Source organism: Odocoileus virginianus, chromosome 29 (genome assembly GCF_023699985.2).
Source record: "Odocoileus virginianus isolate 20LAN1187 ecotype Illinois chromosome 29, Ovbor_1.2, whole genome shotgun sequence".
NCBI lineage: Eukaryota > Metazoa > Chordata > Mammalia > Artiodactyla > Cervidae > Odocoileus > Odocoileus virginianus.
Window position 1 is genome coordinate 13,401,753 of NC_069702.1, and position 18,673 is coordinate 13,420,425.

At 49.0% G+C, this 18,673-nt stretch overlaps 1 protein-coding gene across 6 annotated transcripts in view; it reads right to left on the bottom strand.

Moving 5' to 3' along the window:
• The window catches only part of C29H4orf50 (chromosome 29 C4orf50 homolog), a 293,220-nt gene that overhangs the window by 18,793 nt on the left and 255,754 nt on the right, over positions 1 to 18,673 (bottom strand). For 3 of the 6 annotated variants that reach the window (XM_070458138.1, XM_070458137.1, XM_070458134.1), the window contains one exon: positions 14,162 to 14,305. In XM_070458138.1, coding sequence (XP_070314239.1) covers positions 14,189 to 14,305 — 117 coding nt within the window. In that variant the 3' untranslated portion in view covers positions 14,162 to 14,188. Of the gene's footprint in view, positions 1 to 14,161; positions 14,306 to 18,673 lie in introns of those variants that run through there. The other 3 variants (XM_070458145.1, XM_070458135.1, XM_070458136.1) reach the window with 1 other exon arrangement.

Here is an 18,673-nt window from a genome sequence, read left to right on the forward strand (position 1 = left end):
ACTTTTGAAATGTGGTGCTGGAGAAGATTCTTGAGAGTCCCCTAGACAGCAAGGAGATCAAATCAGCCAATCCTAAAGGAAATCAACCTTGAATATTCATTGGAAGGACTGATGCTGAAGCTGAAGCTCCAATACTTTGGCCACCCAATGTGAAGAACTAACTCAATGGAAAAGACCCTGATGCTGGAAAAGATTGGAGGCAAGAAAAGTGAGCGGCACAGGATGAGATAGTTAGATAGCATTATCAGTTCAATGGACACGAATTTGAGCAAACTCTGGGAGATAGTGGAGGACAGAGGAGCCTGGTGTGCTGCAGTCCATGGGGTCACAAAGAGTCAGACATAACTTAGTGACCGAATGACAACAAGATAGCCTTTCTAACAAGGCCAGCAGCTCTATAAGAAGGAACACATATAATGTATAATGATATTTCTCATTCTTCACTTGCTGGAAATACTTAGTCTAATGTCCTATTCTACGGCGTTAATGTGATCTGTATTCGCTCTCCCATGGATACAACCTTGAGTTCGTTTTATGTGGCTGAGTCAGTAACTTAATGGGGCCTGGAATTTGCTTATGCACAGAAATGCAAAGAAAAGCCACTTGCATCATCTGAAAAATCGGATATAAGTGCCATATCAGAGTCTATTTCTCCACCAGGATAAATTCTTTTGTATTTCTCAAGAGTTTTAGTTTAGTGTCATTTATCTCTTCAGGCACATTTTTGATCCAGTAAGTAGCTCAAGAAGGAGTTACTCTAAATTCTATGCCTGTAAATACTATCTTCAATTCATAGGATGAGCACTGGCATGCCTCTAACTTGCTCCTAATACAACTCCCCTCCAAGCCACCCTCTACATGATAACCAAGGTGATCTTTCTAGAACGTAGCTCTGGTCCTGACAGTCCTCCACCTGGCTTAAGGATCTTCAGTGGCTCCCATGGGCACATCAGGTCCTCTTCCATCTTCCCTGTGAGCACACTTTCCCCTCACCCTCTAAGGACCACTCACAGCCAGTTCTTACTATCTCCAGACACAGCATATTGTGTGTGTATGTGTGTGTTAGTTGCTCAGTCGTGTCCAACACTTTGAGACCCATGGACTGTACATGTTTTAATAAGGAAAGACACAATGAGGAAAGTTGCTGGCCAATTCACAACTTTCCCCAATCCTTTTTTCTTTTGTCATCTCCCAACCTAGAGGTTGGAAAGGTGAAAATTGGCTCTCAGGAAGAAGTGGCCATGGAACATATTTATGGGCAGACTTGGCCAGTGAGATACAGAATAAAGTCTGCTGGAGCCACCGGGGAAAGATTTACCTTCCCCTTCCCTCTTGGGACACAGATGTGAAGCCTGAAGCTGGGGCAGCCCTGTTGTGACCATGAGGCACTTATCACCGGGAAGAAACACCAACAAGCTGTGGACTGTGGATCCGAAGGAAAGAAAGCAGCTAGGTGGTTGCTGGTAACACTGAGATGCCAGACCACGCACCTCTGACTCCTTGAAGGGTGATTAAGGTGTTCTATTGCTTGCCGCTACATGTCTCTTATTGGACTCACTCTCTCCTTACATAGAAAATGCACACAAAATGGTAACTTCAGCTCCTGGAACATCCTAGGAGATCAGTCCTTGTTATTCTCCTCTCCTTTCTTCCTCAGTATCCCTTTTGGGCCGTATTTACTCACCTGTCAGGAACACACTGTACCCAAAGCTGTACGTTTTACTGCGAGATACCAGGCTGTGTATCTGCACACAGGATTTGACTGCCTGGGACAAAAATCAAGTTTAAGTTGATTTGGAACTTTACAGCGAGGATCTCTTCCATCCCCAGGGATGCAGAGGTTTCCACACACAGCTGTAACCGATTATACAAGCACCCATGGAGAAGGGAATAGCAAGCCACTCCAGTATTCTTGCTTGGAGAATTCCATGGACAGAGGGGCCTGGTGGGCTGCAGTCTACGGGGTTGCAACGAGTAGGACACAACTGAGCAACTAACACTTTCATTTAACATACTTCGGTAAAAAAAATTTTTTAAGTGTATCCAGGATTTCCAGACCACCTGTGTGGTACCTACTATACCAGATGCTCCCAACATTTTTTTTTTTTTTGGATGAAATTCTCTAATACTAGCATTCCTGTCTTCTCATCTCCATATTATAGAAGATGGACTGAGGCTCAGAGGTGTTAAGTAACTTGTCCAAAGTCACCCAACCGGAAAGTGACAAAACAAGCATTTGAAATCAGAACTACCTTGCTCGGTGAAGACTAGATTCCTACATGGCACTTAGCTGTCCCTTGGAGAGGTTCAGTCCAAAGGGAAAGTCAGGGCCTGAGGGTCTCTGAGAAGAAGACCTCATTCACATAGCTCTGCTCAGCGAGTCTGGTTTGCAAAAGCCAGACAGAACCCCTTGGACGGAGGAGCCTGGCAGTCTACAGTCCAAGCAGTCGCAAAGAGTGGGACATGGCTGAGAGACCTAAGATAAGAAAATAAAATCAAAATGTCCAGAAAAATATAAATGAAAAATCTGAGTGAGCTTCAAAACAAAGGAAAAGAATGACGACTGTGGGCCAGGATGCAGAAAGGTTTGTGGTTTCGGTTCCTCTGTTTCTACCTTGAGTCTTGAGGCATGCGCACTGCCCCGGGGGAGGTTGCCTTACTGGGCTCTCTAGTGTTTCTGTGGTCGCCCCAGGTCTCAGTTTATACAGGTCATCTGGAGATGTCCAGTCTCTGACGCCTGTAAATCATCATGAGCCAAGCAAAGACCCAGGGTGAGGCGATGCAATCAGCTCAGAGTGCAGTGAGATGCCGTGGTCATTCATCAGAGAGCCAGGGACCAGACAGACGCAAATGATGGCTAAGAAAACTGATGCCAGGGCCCGAGGGTGAGGCACAATGAAAGGGCGACACTCGACAAAGAAACCACACTGTCACTTCTGTCATCAGGAAGCTCCCAGAAGAAGCCCCCAGAGAGAGGAGACCCCAAAATTCAACTACAAAACAGGAGAGACTCCCTGGCAGGACCCCTCCACTACAGCAGGGGTGCCAAGCATTGAGGACCATGGAGCAGAAAGTGTGCTCAGTCTTGTGTGAAAATTCACATGATGCCACGCCGCTGACCCTGACACACAGCATGAGTCCATCCACTGGTGGTTTCTTTCTCTTCTCTCCTTCCCCAGGCATCACCGGGAGCCCCAGTTTTGTCTGAATGTTATGCTTTTGTCATCCGGACCTTTCAGCTCATCATGATACTGAGCACCCTGGGGCTCCCTCACTGGTCTTTCTCACATCCACTTGTAACCCGGCTATCAACTTTCCGGACAGCAGACACAGTGAACCACCGCCAGGGCAGTTCACATCTCCACTTTAAAACTCTCCAGCAGCACTTAGGAGAAAACAAACACTGCCACCCCAGCATCCAGCCTCCTGGATGGCCGGCCTCCCTGACCGCATCTCCCAACAACCCCTCCGCATGCGTGCTGCCCTCCAGGGACACTCACCTTGGACCACCCCTGGAGTCTCCACGTCCTTTTTTGCCTCGTGACTTATATATGCTGTTCCCCTTACTGTGATGCTCTTCCCCATAGCACCCAGACAGCCTCTACTCATCCTTCAGATCTTAGCTTAATTGTTGCTTCCTCTGAAAGTTTCCCCACCCAGAGTCCCCGGTTATAGACACTCATGTTCCTCTTCCTAGCAATGACAAGAGTTGAAACTGACTCATTTCTTGTATAAGCATTTATGTACCATTTCAGTCTGCTGTTAGTTCTGTGAGGCTAGGATGGTGGGTCTGTCTCACTCCATGCCAAGCCCAGCATCTGGCACATCAAAGGCATTTAATAGATATTTGATAGATAAAATATTTGATAAAGAAATGAATGCCACTTATCCTGGACAGATAACATGTCATCCTGGGTTGAAAAGACCTTCAAAGGAAGTTTCTATTCTTCACTCACATTTGAGTTTTAATGGTTGTGTGTGTGCTAAGTTGTTACAGTCCTGTCAACTCTTTGCAACCCCATGGACTGTAGCCCACCAGGCTTCTCTGTCCATGGGATTTTCTAGGCAAGAATACTGGAGTGGGCTCCATTCCCTTCTCCAGGGGATCTTCCTGACCCAGGGATCAAAACCGAGTTTCTTACATCTGCATTGGCAGGCAGGTCCTTGACCCCTAGTACCACCTGGATTAGTCATCTTTTTTTTTTTCAGAGAAAGAAATTAAGGTGAAACAAAAAGAATTTTGGACCCTTTACTGACAAGGAACACCAATGTTTCTCTTTCTCTCCCCTTTAAGAAATGATCTAATAGGGACTTCCCTGGAGGTCCAGTGGTTAAGACTTCACCTTCCAATACAGGAGGCGTGGGTTCCATCCCTGTTCATGACATTAAGATCCCACATGCCTCACAGACAAAAATCCAAACATAAAACAGAATCAATATTGTAAAAAACTCAATAAAGATTTTTTAAATGGTCCACATCAAAAGAAATGATCTAATAGTCATAACGGTCATCATCACACAGTATTCAGGGTGTGCAGTGTGGAGAGCTGGACTCTGGTCATCACACGCCCCACCAGGACGGAGCACTGCCCTCATCTCCTACATCACAGATGAAGAAAGGGAGACATGGATGCTGAATGCCTGGCCCAAGGTGACCCACTTAGAAGTCAGTGTTTTGGAGATCAAACCTGGGCAGTTTAGGTCCTGAACCACATTCCCAACCATTCACGTCACCACCTTTGGAGGGAGAAAACCAGCCCCATCTCACCACAGCTAAGTCTTTGCCAGCAGTCACGTTAATCAGTAATGAACTTGTCTCCTGCTCCACGTTGGGTCCCCACACTCTGCGGCCGCATAGACAAGGGGAGTCAGGGCCGGGCCTGGCTGGATGCAGCACGTGATCTCAGAAGAAAGCTTTCAGAGGAAGGCGAGAGCGACTCCTGGCTTAGTTGCTGTCTGGTGGATCGACTCTCCCTGGGGCCACCTCTCAAAGGCACTTTAGGGAACCTGATCGCCTATGTGGCCCTTCTGAATTTACTTTCTTTTGCAAGCAACTCCAGAAGTTTCTGCCTGGTGGAGTGGGCCACTGTGGAGGTCACCTGAATCCAGACTTCTTGTCAAAACTGCCTGGGAGCTGGCAGAAGTGTCAATCCCTGGACCCCTCCCAAACCAAGCAGAGGGAGCCTCCTGGCCTGAGGACCAGGCATCAGGGTCATTTAAAGCTCCTCTGGGCACTAATTAATGGTCCAGCCCACACTTTTCTCCAGGCAGATGGAGAGACTGAAGCCTGGAGATGCCGAGGGCTCACTCAAGGGCTCACAGGGGCTGGTGGTTTTCAAAGACAACTTGTTAATGCAGCTTCTGTTAGGACAGATATTAGCCCGTGTCTCCTCTGGTGAACTGCAGGGTGGGCAGATGTGGGCCCTCAAGGCTCCCCATTCTCATTTAGGGTCCCTCAGCTGTGCCTTTTCTCAAGTTGGAGGTGCCTGCCACTGACTCTGGGGCCTGTTTTAAGTTCAGAGGAGGCCCCAGCTCTTCAAGTTGACAGATATGGTGTGCAGTTTCGGTGGACACTGAAGCTCAGGAAGGTTCTGGAAGTCTGGCTGAACTAGCTGGGGATAACATGTCTGCCCACTCCTCATAAGCTGTGGACTGAGGCAGATGAAGACAGGGGTGGAGGTAGGGGATACAGCCCTTTCTGGGGAGACTCATATGCCTCATTGCCTCCCACAGCCCTACTGACCCTTTGCAGGTAAGCTGGTTCAGGACGTGCCCCAGAAGCGCATATGGTGAGGATGGCCATTCTGCCTTCAAGAGCCTCCTCTGTATCTTTCCTGAAACCTGGGAAAATGGACATGGTGTTGAGTGGGAGCCCCTTTGCAGGGTTTGCTGCTATGAGCAAGAGGGGTCACAGCTTGACCAGTGCGTTCTGGAAGGACCACAACAGAAAAAATCACTGTTGAAATGAAAGTGGGCAGAGAAGGAGTGCTCACACTTTGAGCTTCAAACAAGGCACACGATATGAGATGCTTTATCTGGATCAACTGAATCAGGGCTTTCTCAGGGCCTCGTCATCATGATGCACTGCACAGTCACTAGGAGCTCAGTCACAGAGCCAGACCACAGGGTCCAAATCCCACCTCTGCTCTCACAGCTCTGTGATCGCGGGCAAGCCGGTTAACCTGTGTTTCCACGTCTATAAAGAGGTATGAGAATAATATACACTCTTCACAGCCTTGGCTGTCATGGAGTGAGTGTGCATGCAAAGTGCTTTTAACACGGCCTGGAGCATTACAAGCACTTACGTGTTAGCTGCTGTCTTAGTCCATGCCTGCTGGGATTAAAAGTACCATCGACTGGGTGGCTTACCTACCACAGAAATGTACTCCTCATAGTTCTGGGAGCTGGAGGGCCAGATCAAGGTGAGAACCCTCTTCCAGCCTGCAGACTGCCAACTTCTCTCTGTGTCCTCATAGGGCAGACAGGGTGAGGGAGCTCTCTGGGGTCTCTTTTATCAGGGCACTAATCCCACTTGTGCGGGCCCCATCCTCCTGACCTAAGTAACTCCCAAAGGCCCCACTTCCTCATACCATCACCCTGGGGGTTAGGGCTTCAACACAGGAATTTGCGGGAATACAAACACTCGGTCCGTAACAGTTATGAATATTGTTCAGCTTATGTGATGAGGGCAGGAGAATAAAGAGTGAGTTTGAGTTTTAATTGCAAGTACTAGGATGGATTGTTGGATGGCATCATCCACTCAATGGATATGAGTTTGAGCAAGCTCCGGGAGATAGTGAAGAACAAGGGAGCCTCGCATGGTACAGTCCATGGAGTTGCAGAGTCAGACAAAACTGAGCGGCTGAACAACAACAGCATGATGGTAGAGCAGAAGTAAACGACTTTGTTCTGAGCAGCAAGAAAGATGCGATGCTAGCTCTGCAGGTGACTAAAAACTGATCCCCTTGAGCAAAGAAGCTGAACCCCTAGGAAGCCTCAGTTTGTGCCCCATGACCACAAGTGACCCTGAGATCACAGGTCAGGGAAACCGTGGGGTGTGACTCACTGATTTGACTGATGCCTCTAGACCTGGGTGAGCTGTGGGGGTGGGGGTCAGAAAGGACCCTGTCCATCCATTTCTGGGCTCCTGTATCTTGAGGGGATCCCAGGGGAAGAGAAGTGTCCCCATGGGGATGTGAGGTTGCTCGCTGTAGAGTAGGTGATGGAGCCCCTCCCAGTCTCCTGTTGTTTCCCTTTGGTAAGTGTTCTGCACTGCTCATCACTGCCTGGGTGAGGGGATTCTCTGGGGGCTCAGAGGGAAGCCAGAGACTCATCCCAGGTGTGTGGTGGGCTGGGGAAATACTATATGACTCCTGTAGACAAACGAGCCTGAGGCCTGGGACAAACGCCACCTGGGAAACATACATGCATGTGTGTCTCTGTAATGCACATGGTGGCACGTCTCTGTGCGCACAGACAGTGAGAGAGATGAATGACATAAGACAGTGCAGATAAAGTGAGGAATGTGGGCTAGAGGTGGCTTCCAGCTGATGGAAACCACCGAAGCCTTCGAGGAAGAATTTGCTTCTGAAGCAGCATCCCAGGGCAGCAGGGTTTAGGTACGGACGAAGCCGTGAGAAAGACACGGGGTGGGGAAAGGTAGCATGTGTCTTGCGAGGAGCCAGAGGGTTGGGTGCGTTGGCAGGTGGGGTTGGAGCAAGAGAAGGGGGAGCGAGAACCGAAGAGGGTGGCGAAGACTACCAACGCCGAGTTTAGGGGTTTGGACTTTTCCCTGCAGATGACAGTGAGAGAGATTCGAGAAGTATTTTTGTACATGGCAGTGATATAAAAAGTGCTGCTCTTTGAAAAAAAAGAGCAGTCTGTTGTGTGGTGCGGGGTGGGGGTGAGAAAATGGGGGCGGGGGAGCTGGTCTGAGGGTGCAGGCAGAGGGCTGGTGATGGAAGGTGGAGAACTCAGCTCCTCCATTAGACACAAAAGGCAACAGAGCAGCTTTCTGATCCCACTCGGATGTCCCTGCAGGAACCAGTAACTAGAGCAGCCACAGCCCAGAGCTTGGCCACCAGCTCTCTAGTTTCTGCAGAGGGGGCGGGGAGTGATGGGAACTCAGAGGAAACACAAATGGGAAGATCTCAGAGTGGCAGCCCAGCTCAGGCTGCAGCATTGTTAAAAGGGATGTGAATAACCTTGTGGGTTGGGGTAGTGCACGCTTGGTCCCTGACTGCTCAGAGACCAGCTTTTATCAAGTTGGTTCAACGTGACACTCATCTACCCACACCTTCCAGATGTCCAGTCCTGTGCTGGGTGTTGGGGAAATGCAGAGGACAAGACAGAGTCCTCGGCCTCAAGGAGCTTGTGCCCGGGGGCCCGGGGGTGGGGGCCTCCAAAAGGGCTGGCCCTGGTGTGACGGGTGACCCCACAGAGGACATCAGAGGAGGAGGTTCTGCCTTACTGCTTTCCTGTCTCAAGTGTGGACTGTCAGCACTGTGGGGGCAGAAACAGGGCTGCCCCCTCAATGCCTGCCGCCCTGGTTGCCCCGGGTGCAGGGTAGACACATTGTGTGTTTATGAATGGAGGTATGGATGCACAAGGAGCTGAAGGCATGGGGGGACCCAGGGAGTTTGCTGGCCTGCAGCCTCCACGAATCCGCCTGCGATGCAGGAGGCCCGGGTTTGATCCCTGGGTTGGGAAGATCCCCTGGAGAAGGGAATAGCTACCCATTCCATATTCTTGCCTGGAGAATGCTATGGACAGAGGAGCCTGGTGGGCTACAGTCCATGGGGTCGCCAAGAATCGGACACGACTGTGCGACTAACTTTCATTTTTCAGCCTCCAAGCTCCAAGTAACTCATCACTCACAGTCTCTTAACTGGTTATGTTTTCTGAGTCTTTCAAAGACCCTCTGAAGGCAGGAGGATGAAGCTTCATCTCACACCATGCCTCCCTCTTAGCTGCCCTAAATTTTAATTAGTCATAATCGTTATAAACGTGTTTATAGCACTTCAGCATTTCCAAACCACTTCCCGCACATTATCTCCCCGGGATCTCACGCAACTGCGTTAAGGCAGGAAGATGATCAGGGCATCTGTGACTCTCCCTGTCACACGAGGGAAGGGAACCGATGTCTTCCATGTGCCCTCGGGTGCTGCTTGCCTTCCACATGCTCTCATTATCCTTACTTTTACACATGTAGCTTATTTAATTATCTCTGCAACAAGGCCAGGCCATTATTATTCCTGTTTTACAGATGTGAAACTCATATGCAGAGAAGTCAAGCAAGGCACCCAAGGGAGCACAGCAAGTGAACTGAGATTCAAACTTGGTTCTGTCTGATTCCAAGTCTAGTCATAATGACAACAAAGACGATATGACAGTGATGGTGATGACAGTGGTGATGGGCACTTATTGAGTGTTAACTCTGTGCCAAGCACTGAGCCTGGCACTTACATATTTTATTAAATGAGTACTCACTGAGTACTAATTAATTAATTTAATACTCAATACTAATTTAGTACTCCTGACAATCCCCTAGGGTAGCTGATATTATTATCCATTGTGTTGTTTCACTGGGCCAGTTGCATTGGGGAGTGTGTATTTCAGAGAAGGTGATAAGGGGCTGTTACCTGATGCTTCACAGGCATTAAGTAACTCCAGGTTTAACGCTTTGCACAACCAGTTTAGGGCTCAGTATATAGCATGGCGACAATGTGTACAAAATAGAAATGAACCAGACAGTGGAGGATTTCCTTCCGAGATGCATAAATGAACTACACCTCTAGACTTAATACTATTCGAATTTTATTTTCACTGAGTGGCTTCCCAGGTGGCAGAGTGGTGAAGAACCCACCTGCCAACACAGGAGCTGCAAGAGACAAGGGTTCAGTCCCTGAGTGGGAAAGACCCTCTGGAGTAGGAAATGGCAAACTGTTCCAGTATCCTTGCCTAGAGAATTCCATAGACAGAGAAGCCTGGCGGGCTACAGTCCATGGGATCACAGAGTTGAACACGACCAAGCACGCACATGCTTATTCTCATAGACTCTAAAAAGGAAGACTTCATCTCTGAAGAACGAAATTTTTTCGAAGAATTCAAGGTCTTTCAAAATGGACTAGCCATCTTGGGTAACAGTGAGCTCCCTGATGCATTACAGGAAGACAACAAGCCCCCCTTTGGATCTGCTTGAGCTTCAGTTGCTGTGGGGCATCAGGGCGGGACTAGGAAGGAGGCTGTGAAGGAACGGGAAGATTGTAAGATCTGGAAGGAGGTCTGGGCTGGCGCCAGACACCAGGCCAAGGACAAGACCCCTGGGGAAAAGGGCATCTCGAGGCAATAAGGGCGAGTCCGTGAAGAGGCCTGGAGATCACACTCGCAGGAGGGGAAGCGGCGGAAGGTGGGGTCCAGGGCCCCAGGAGAGCACTTTGAATAGCAGCTCCTGGACAAGTGGGGTGAAAGATCAAGTTCACAGGACCAGGAGGTGGTCTCGGTGGCCTAGGTGGAGACCTGCTGGGGGGAAACCCATGTCTGAGGAGTGGGGCGGGGAGCAGTGTGGGGAGCGGGCGGAGTGAGTGAAGACTGGGAAGCCTGACAAAGAGGAGAGGGGGTGGGAGCCTGCACAGGGGCTTGCCTATTTGGTTTGTGTTTAGCCTGAGACAAAGGAAACAGGGGTTTGGGAATGCTTAAAGGGAACAGCTGATTCTAAGAGAAGGTGCGGGGGAGGGGGGCAGAAGTGGTCGAGAGGGAGCCCCCTTCCTCTGGAGCTGAAAGAAAATGAGCTACATTAGGGAGGGGGTGTTGATGACCTTCAAGACCCAAGGTCTCATGATGGGCTTCCCGGGTGGCTCAGTGGTAAAGAATCCACCCGTCAGTGCAGGAGATGAGAGCTCGATCCCTGAGTCTGGAAGATCCCCTGGAGAAGGAAATGGCAACCCACTCCAGTATTCTTGCCTGGAAAATCCCAGGGACAGAGGAGCCTGGCAGGCTACAGTCCATGGAGTCACAAAGAATTGGACATGACTTGGTGACTAAAAACAAATTCCAGGCAAAGGGGGACCTGGTGAGCACAGAGGCATGTGTTGGAAATGGTGACCGTTCCTTCTGTAGCCTGAGAACTAGAACATAAACCAGCTCAAGCTTGACCCAAGGCCACAGGGTCTGGCAGGCCGATGGTCACTCCGTTGGGTGGCTGCACCAAAGGAGGTTCTGGAAGGAGTGAGCCATCCTGGAGGCAGCCAGTCTGTCACTGGAAACACTGACAGAAGGGTGGCTGCATCAAACAGACGGGTCCCTCTCTTAGGCATCCCCAAATTGGGTTTCTATGGCAACCCGCCTCTGACCTGCATATCTCACAGTCGTTCAGTTTCAGCAGAGCCCTTGCTGAGAGTGCACCCAGCCACCTCCGAGACTAAGAGGTGTGGTCCTGGCCCAGGGCAGCCATGGTCTTGTCCGGGAGGCTAAGAGAGACAGACACCCACCAGCGTTTAGGGTGAGGACAGCTCAGGACTCCTCCTCAGGAACCAGGGATGGCTTCTGGAGGTGGCAACACCTCCTGAAAGTTAAAAGGGAGCTGGAGCTAGTGAGGCAGAGGAAGCTGGGGCCTGGGGGCGCTGGGAAGAGTGGCAACCTCGGGGAAAGTTCTCAGCGATGCAGAGAAAGAATGAAGAGAGACAAGGACGATTTCAAGGCACAAGTACCCACGGGCAGATGGTGACGCTGTGGTGAGGTGAATCCCAAGGAAACTTTATCATATGTGTATATGTTTGGCAGGTTTGCATTTTCATAAGGAAGATGTATTAATTTGGTAAATTGAATAATCATAATAGTCAAAAAAGGGAATAATCCAAAATGTCCATCACCTGATGAATGGATAAACAAAGGATGGCATATCCACACAGAGGATTATTATTCAGTCACAAAAAGGAATGAAGTGCTGATGCTACAACGTGGATGAACCTTGAAACCACTTGCTGAGTGAAGAATCCAGACAGAAAAGGCCAAATATGCTAGGAGTCCATTTATATGAAATGTCCAGGAGAGGTAAATCCATAGAGACAGAAAGTAGGTGAGTGGCTGCCAGGAGCTAGTGGGGAGGAGGGAATGGGGATCGTCTGCTTACTGGGTGCGGAGTTTGTTTCTTGGTTCGTGAAAATGTTCTGAGATTAGAGTGGTGCTGGCAGCACAACACTGGGAATGCACTAAAATCCCCTGAACTGTAAATGATTTAACTGGTTAAATTGAATGATTTAACAGACCAAATTGTAAATCGTTAAAAATGATTAGAATGATGAATTTTACATTATTTGTGTGTATGCTAAGTCACTTCAGTCGTGTCTAATTCTTTGCAATCCTGTAGACTCTTTGCAATCCTGTACCAGCCAGGCTCCTCTGTCCATGGGACTGTGCAGGCAAGAAGACTGGAGTGGGTTGCCATGCCCACCCCAGGGGATCTTCCTGACCCAAGGATCGAACCCACATCTCTTTCATCTCCTACTTTGGTGGGTGGATTCTTTACCACTAGCACCACCTGGGAGGTTATTTACCTCCATTAAAAAAAAAAAATAGATGACCCAGCAGAGCACTTGTACCCTTAGACTTGGAGACCACATTTCTGAGCCAGAGGAAGAACTAAGCTGATTGAAATAAACCAGTTCATAAGTAGAAAATGCCACACACCCACCCACCCCCATGACCATTCATTCTTCAGGCTTGCTATTTCCCACCCGGCGAGGCCACCTGCCCGCTGGCCTTAGGGAGAACCACAGTGCCTCCATTGTCCCTTCACGTTCATTCATTCATTTATCCATTCATTCAATAAGGATTTTATGGGCGCTTTCTTTGTGCCCACATTTCAGGTAAAATGCATGGAGGTCCTGCCCTCTTGGGTCACCACTGTGGAGGCGAAGACAGCCCAGGAGCAGGTGCATGTAGTCAATGGCCATGAGCGCTGTGAACCACCCAGGAGGGTCAGGGGTGTGGAGGGGACTGGTGTGCAGTGTTGTCTGCAGCTAGCGGCACATCAAAGCCAACTGGTGCACTGGGAAGACCCAGAGGGATGGGCTGGAGAGGGAGGTGGGAGGGGGGATCAGGATGGGGAACACATGTAAATCCATGGCTGATTCATGTCAACGTATGGCAAAAAAGCACTACAATATTGTAAAGTAATTAGCCTCCAACTAATAAAAATGAATGGAAAAAAAAAAAAAACCAAAGGATGGGTCATCCACAGGTGACCTGGTATCAGAGGCTCCAAAGCAGTTTTCATGGCAGCGGATGACTTGGCCACATGTGTCTAGGACCACCATCGGGACCCCTGGCCTCCAGGGTGGAAGGACTCTAGACCCTGACGCCTTCTCCCGCCCATCACTGACCACTGACCACTCCCCCGACAGCCACATTCAACTCCTCCCCATCCTTCTGGCCTCGGACCCTTGTCCCTTTTGTTCCCGCTGCTTAGAACGTTCCTTCTTTCCACCCCTGTCCTCTGCCTGGTAACTTTTCCAGTCTTCATGTTTCTGCTCCGATGTGGCCTCCTCCAGGAAGCCTTCCTTAACTGCACTGCGCATTCGAGGTCAGGCACCTCCTCTGGCTCTCAGCACGGACCACACAGCGTTGCCATTGTCTGATTCCAGTTGTGTGTCCCTCAGTGGACCCTGAGCTCTGCCAGGACCAGAATCCTGCCTGCAGCTCTGTGTCCCAGTTCCGCCTTGGTGGAGAGCTCTGCAACTATGGAGCTGCCATTAACACATGGAGCTTGCAATATGAAGGCACATAAAGTTTATAGCCCTCTATAAACACTAAATGTTCATAATACACCTGATAATTTAATTGAGATGGAGCACGTTAAGTCAAACGTAGAAATAAAAATCTTTCACAGAATTGCCCTGAACAATGTATCTTAATTCATATATCCTATTCAGCGAGTGTCCACCAGACGCAGAGTCCTGGAATACGAATGGCAAAATATTGACTCTTACAAGGTCAGGGGCGAAAACAAGAAACAGTAAATAAAGCTCTTTGGCGGGTGGGCTGGCTCTCTCTCGCTCTCTCCCCGTAGACACACATACTCGCGCGCGCACACACACACACACACACACACACATATACACACACGCGCGCGCATGCGTGCACATGCTCACACACAGCTTACCTCAGACAGTGGCAGCCAAGTCCTCTGTCACCAGGGACTGCGTGGAGCCGATGATGAAGTACCTTTGTTTGCTCTGACCGGAAGCAGCCGGCAGGTCCGCAGGGACAGGACGGGAACAGAGGAGGCAAGATTCTCCATGAGCTTCTGGAGGAAGAGGGGTGGGTACTGAATGAACTGGAGGCACAAACACCCCACACCTCCTAGAATAAAACATCTCTCCGGGGCCAGGAGCCGTTCTTACCGTGGAGGACACTTCATGTCACTTCCAAGGGGAGAGTGACTTCTGATGATACACGGACAATTCCTAAGAGGGACACCTCCAAATTAATATTGAAATGCTTTTTAAAATCTGGTTTTCATCCACTATAGAATTTTTATGTACACCTTAAAACTATCTGGGGAAATAGTTTAAAAACCAAAGATATTTTTATGTGCATCTTACCACTATTTGGGGAAATAGTTTAAAACCCAAAGACATTTGGAGAAATAAATAAAAGTAAAAAAATAAGTCAGTGTCCCAGAGAATACATTTGTGCGTGTTTTCAATGGAATCAAGATTATAAAATTTCACAAGTGTTCTGATCTTGTATTATAAGAGTTCCTCAAAGCACCATATTTGTAGCAGCCTTTGTGAACAGCTGCATAATCTGCCAGCTTATCGTCGTATACCCACCTCCTAACCCTGCCCTTGGTACACGGTAGGCACTCAGTAAGTGTGTGTTGCATGAATGCTAAATGACCAATATCATTGATGGGATATATCGCCATTTACTTAACCATTTCCTGCAGTTGGACATTGCGGTTGTTCCTAATAACTTGCTATTATAATCATACTGTGATAAATTGTGCAATTAGTTATATCTGTGTCTCAATGATCAACCAGAAAACCCCGTCAAAAGGTTTTACCCAGGTGAAGGATGTGACTAGTTTTCAGCTTACAGGCTCATCTGCCAACAGATATTTTTTTTTCAAGCCAATATCTGCCTTACTTTAAAGGCTGGAAGTTGGGTAAATATTTCTTTATCCCAAACCCAACACCAAGGCAGCTAGAATTTACATTTTGTTTTGCAAAAGCATGTGCATTCTCCTTTAGGAATAACATTACACTTTCTTGACTTGAATTCAGATATGAAATATATACTTTTGAGAAACCCAAGAGAACTGACTCTGATATGAATTGTATTTTAATAACAGTGACTTGCATCAGAAGCCAAAGGACAGAAGGGAAGGAGAGGGGAAATTTACAATTTACTCCTTATAAACAGAAAAAAAAAACCCATAAGTGAGAAACTCAGGGAAATGAATCATCTGTGCCTTAAGACTGTCTTGAGTAAATACAGTTGGCGGCAAGCTCGAAGCTGCCTGGAGCTCTGCTTGAGTCAAACCCAAAGTCTCCATCAGTAGAGACCACCATAAATTGAGGGAGAATTAAAAGTTCAAGAGCCTGATCTGATTACCTAATTCTGCTATCATCTAACAAAGAGTCGAAGCGGAGAAGGCAATGGCACCACACTCCACTACTCTTGCTTGGAAAATCCCATTGTCGGAGGAGCCTGGTGGGCTGCAGTCCATGGGGTCACGAAGAGTCGGACAGGACTGAGCGGCTTCACTTTCACTTTTCACTTTCCTGCATTGGAGAAGGAAACGGCAACCCACTCCAGTGTCCTTGCCTGGAGAATCCCAGGGACGGGGGAGCCTGGTGGGCTGCCGTCTATGGGGTCGCACAGAGTCGGACGCGACTGAAGCGACTTAGCAGCAGCAGCAGCAACAAGAGTTGAAGACGCTAGGTCGTTAAGGGCTCTTATGACAATAAGCAGCTTTAAATACCTGCCACCCCTTAGCAGTCCATGGGGTTGCAAGAGCTGGACACGACCTGGCGACTAAACCACCACCACCACCACCCCTTAGCAAGTGAACTTTACTGGGCACTAACCAGAGAAGTGAAGTTTCACATGGTTTTTACACGACAGGTTTATAGCTTCGTGAATGTGTATGGCCTTTAACTTCTGCTCCCGTGTTTACAGGACTCAGATGACAACTCCAGACACGACAACCAGGTGTCATATGGAAATTGTTGGGTCCTGGCAGAGGTTGCCCATATTGTGAAGGGTGTGTCCAATTCTTCACAACCCCATGGACTGCAGCTGGCCAGACCCCTCCTGTCCATGGAATTTTCCAGTCAAGAACACTGGAGCAGGTTGCCATTTCCTACTCCAGGATTGTAAGGGGGTACAGGACTGAAAATCAGGGGGCCTGGGCTCCAAATGCTGTGACCACTCTGACACTGACATGCTTCGGGGCCTTGTTCAAGGTGCTGCCTCTCCCTGGCTTCAGATTCATCCTTCTTCCAGTAAGGAGCTTAGGTCAGATGGTCTCTGTGTGCCTTCCACTTCTTCGAAAATATCAACTAGAGATAAAAGTCACTATGTACATGTTTACTATATGCCAGAGTCTCAAACGCTCTATGGGGCCAACCCTTGACACCTCAAGCTCCTCTTTCTATCATCTCAGACTGACTCTGGTTTCAAGTGTTGACTCAAACCATCTTCAAACTCTGAGCTTTTTTTATTTCCTTCAGTTGGCCACTTCATAAGGTTGCCAGGAGAGTCAAAACATTGAGCTTTCATAAACTTTGAAATGGAGAAGGAAGTGGCAACCCACTCCAGTAATCTTGCCTGGAGAATCCCATGGACAGAGGAACCTAGAGGGCTACAGTCCACAGGGTCACAAAGAGTCAGACACGACTGAACAACTAACACCACACTACTAAACTTTGAAATACTAGACAATTTTGACAATTTAAATCAGAGCATATCTGAGTGGCTCCTCCCCAGTATCACACCAGGGGGACAGATTGGCGAGCTTTGTAATGGGGTGCATGGAGAAAGAGCCTCCCAAGCCTCACGCACCTGGAGAGGTCAGATTGCTCCTCTAGAGCCTGGGTCACCCCTTCAGTAGGGGTACAATCAGCTCCAACATCTGTCTCCCTTAGGAGCACATGAGTCCCCTGAGGGCAAGGACCACGTTTAGATTCAATTCTGCCATCCACTTTACTGGGACCAGGCATGGGAGCTCAGTTGCTCAGTCGTGTCGACTCTGATAATTTCTGGACTGCAGCCAGCCAGGTTCCTCTGTCTGTGGGATTTTTCAGGCAAGATCACTGGAGAGGGTTGCCATTTCCTCTTTTAGGGAATCTTCCCCACCCAGGGATGGAACCCAAGTTTCCTGAGTCTCCTGCATGGCAGGGGGATTCTTTATCCACTGGGCCATCAGGGAAGCCAGGCATGGAAGATACTCCAGAAAGTGCTCAAAGGCATAGGTGGACGGGGAGAGGTGGGGAGGGGACAAAGAAGCAAAGAGGGTGGGGGACCGCCCTGGGCAGGACTGCGTCAATGCTTTGTGCTTAGAGAGTGATGGTTCAGCCCGCCTGGCACTCTTGCAGGGAAGCAAGATCTGTTCTCCTGGGTCTTTTCCAAGGAGACTTGGATGAAAGCACCATGCCCGGATTTCACAGGTCACTGGAATCCATCTCTGTCAGGTCCAGCTGAAAAGACGCTCCCAGAGTCTGCGACGGAGCTGGAAATGCCCCCCAAAGAGACCCCGGGGCCTCAACATCCAGACACTTGGCTGGTGTGTCCCCATGACCCTGGTGGTTTGTATCCAGGCAAAACAGGGGCGGTTCTTAGGGCGTCTGAACAGCTCCAAGAGGAAGCACATTGGGTCTCTCGAGTAAAGGAACACACTCTCATGTCGTGAAGATTTTCACTGTCAATCTCCCAGTGGGGAGATGAAAATGACTGACCAGGATTCTCATTTCTCGGAGGAGAAAAAAAGGCTTAGGAACAAAGGGCTATCTAAAAACCTACTCTTTTTGACCCTGAACCCACTCTCCAAACGCTCTGATTTGACTTTGCCCTTATTCTCTCCATCCTGCTAACACAGAAGCCCTCCCCCACTCCTGGGCTGACCCTGGTCCACTCTTTCTACTGGAGGATTCATTGGGTCCACCTCCTTCAGGAAGTCTTCTCTGATTACGCATGCCAGCTCCCCACATCCACCCGCCCTGTCCAGATCCAGACCTCTTCCTCTGGGCTTTGACACAGACCTCATCACCTGTGTTGTCCTTGGCTTCGATGCCATCTGCTCCCTCTGTTCACTTATTTATGAAAATGTACAGAGCACCTAGAGGAAGGGAGACTGAGGCTGGGAGTGAGTCCAGTGGTGCATGGCCACCCAGAAGGTGGATGAGGAGCCATGGGAATGGATGTTCATTCAGTGAATTCAGAGAGAGTTGCCACGTGACTCCCAAACGCTCAATTCTTTGTAACATCTGCCTCTTTATGGGGCTGCATTTCTGCACAATATTTGGACATTAGCCCATCCTCCTGGTCAGGATGGCAGGTGTAACTCAGTAACCTGCCAGGTGTTAGCCCACCGGCCACCTGTTCACACAAGCACATGCGTGACTGAAGGACTTGGCTAAACGCCCCATAGAGCAGAGAGAGTATCATT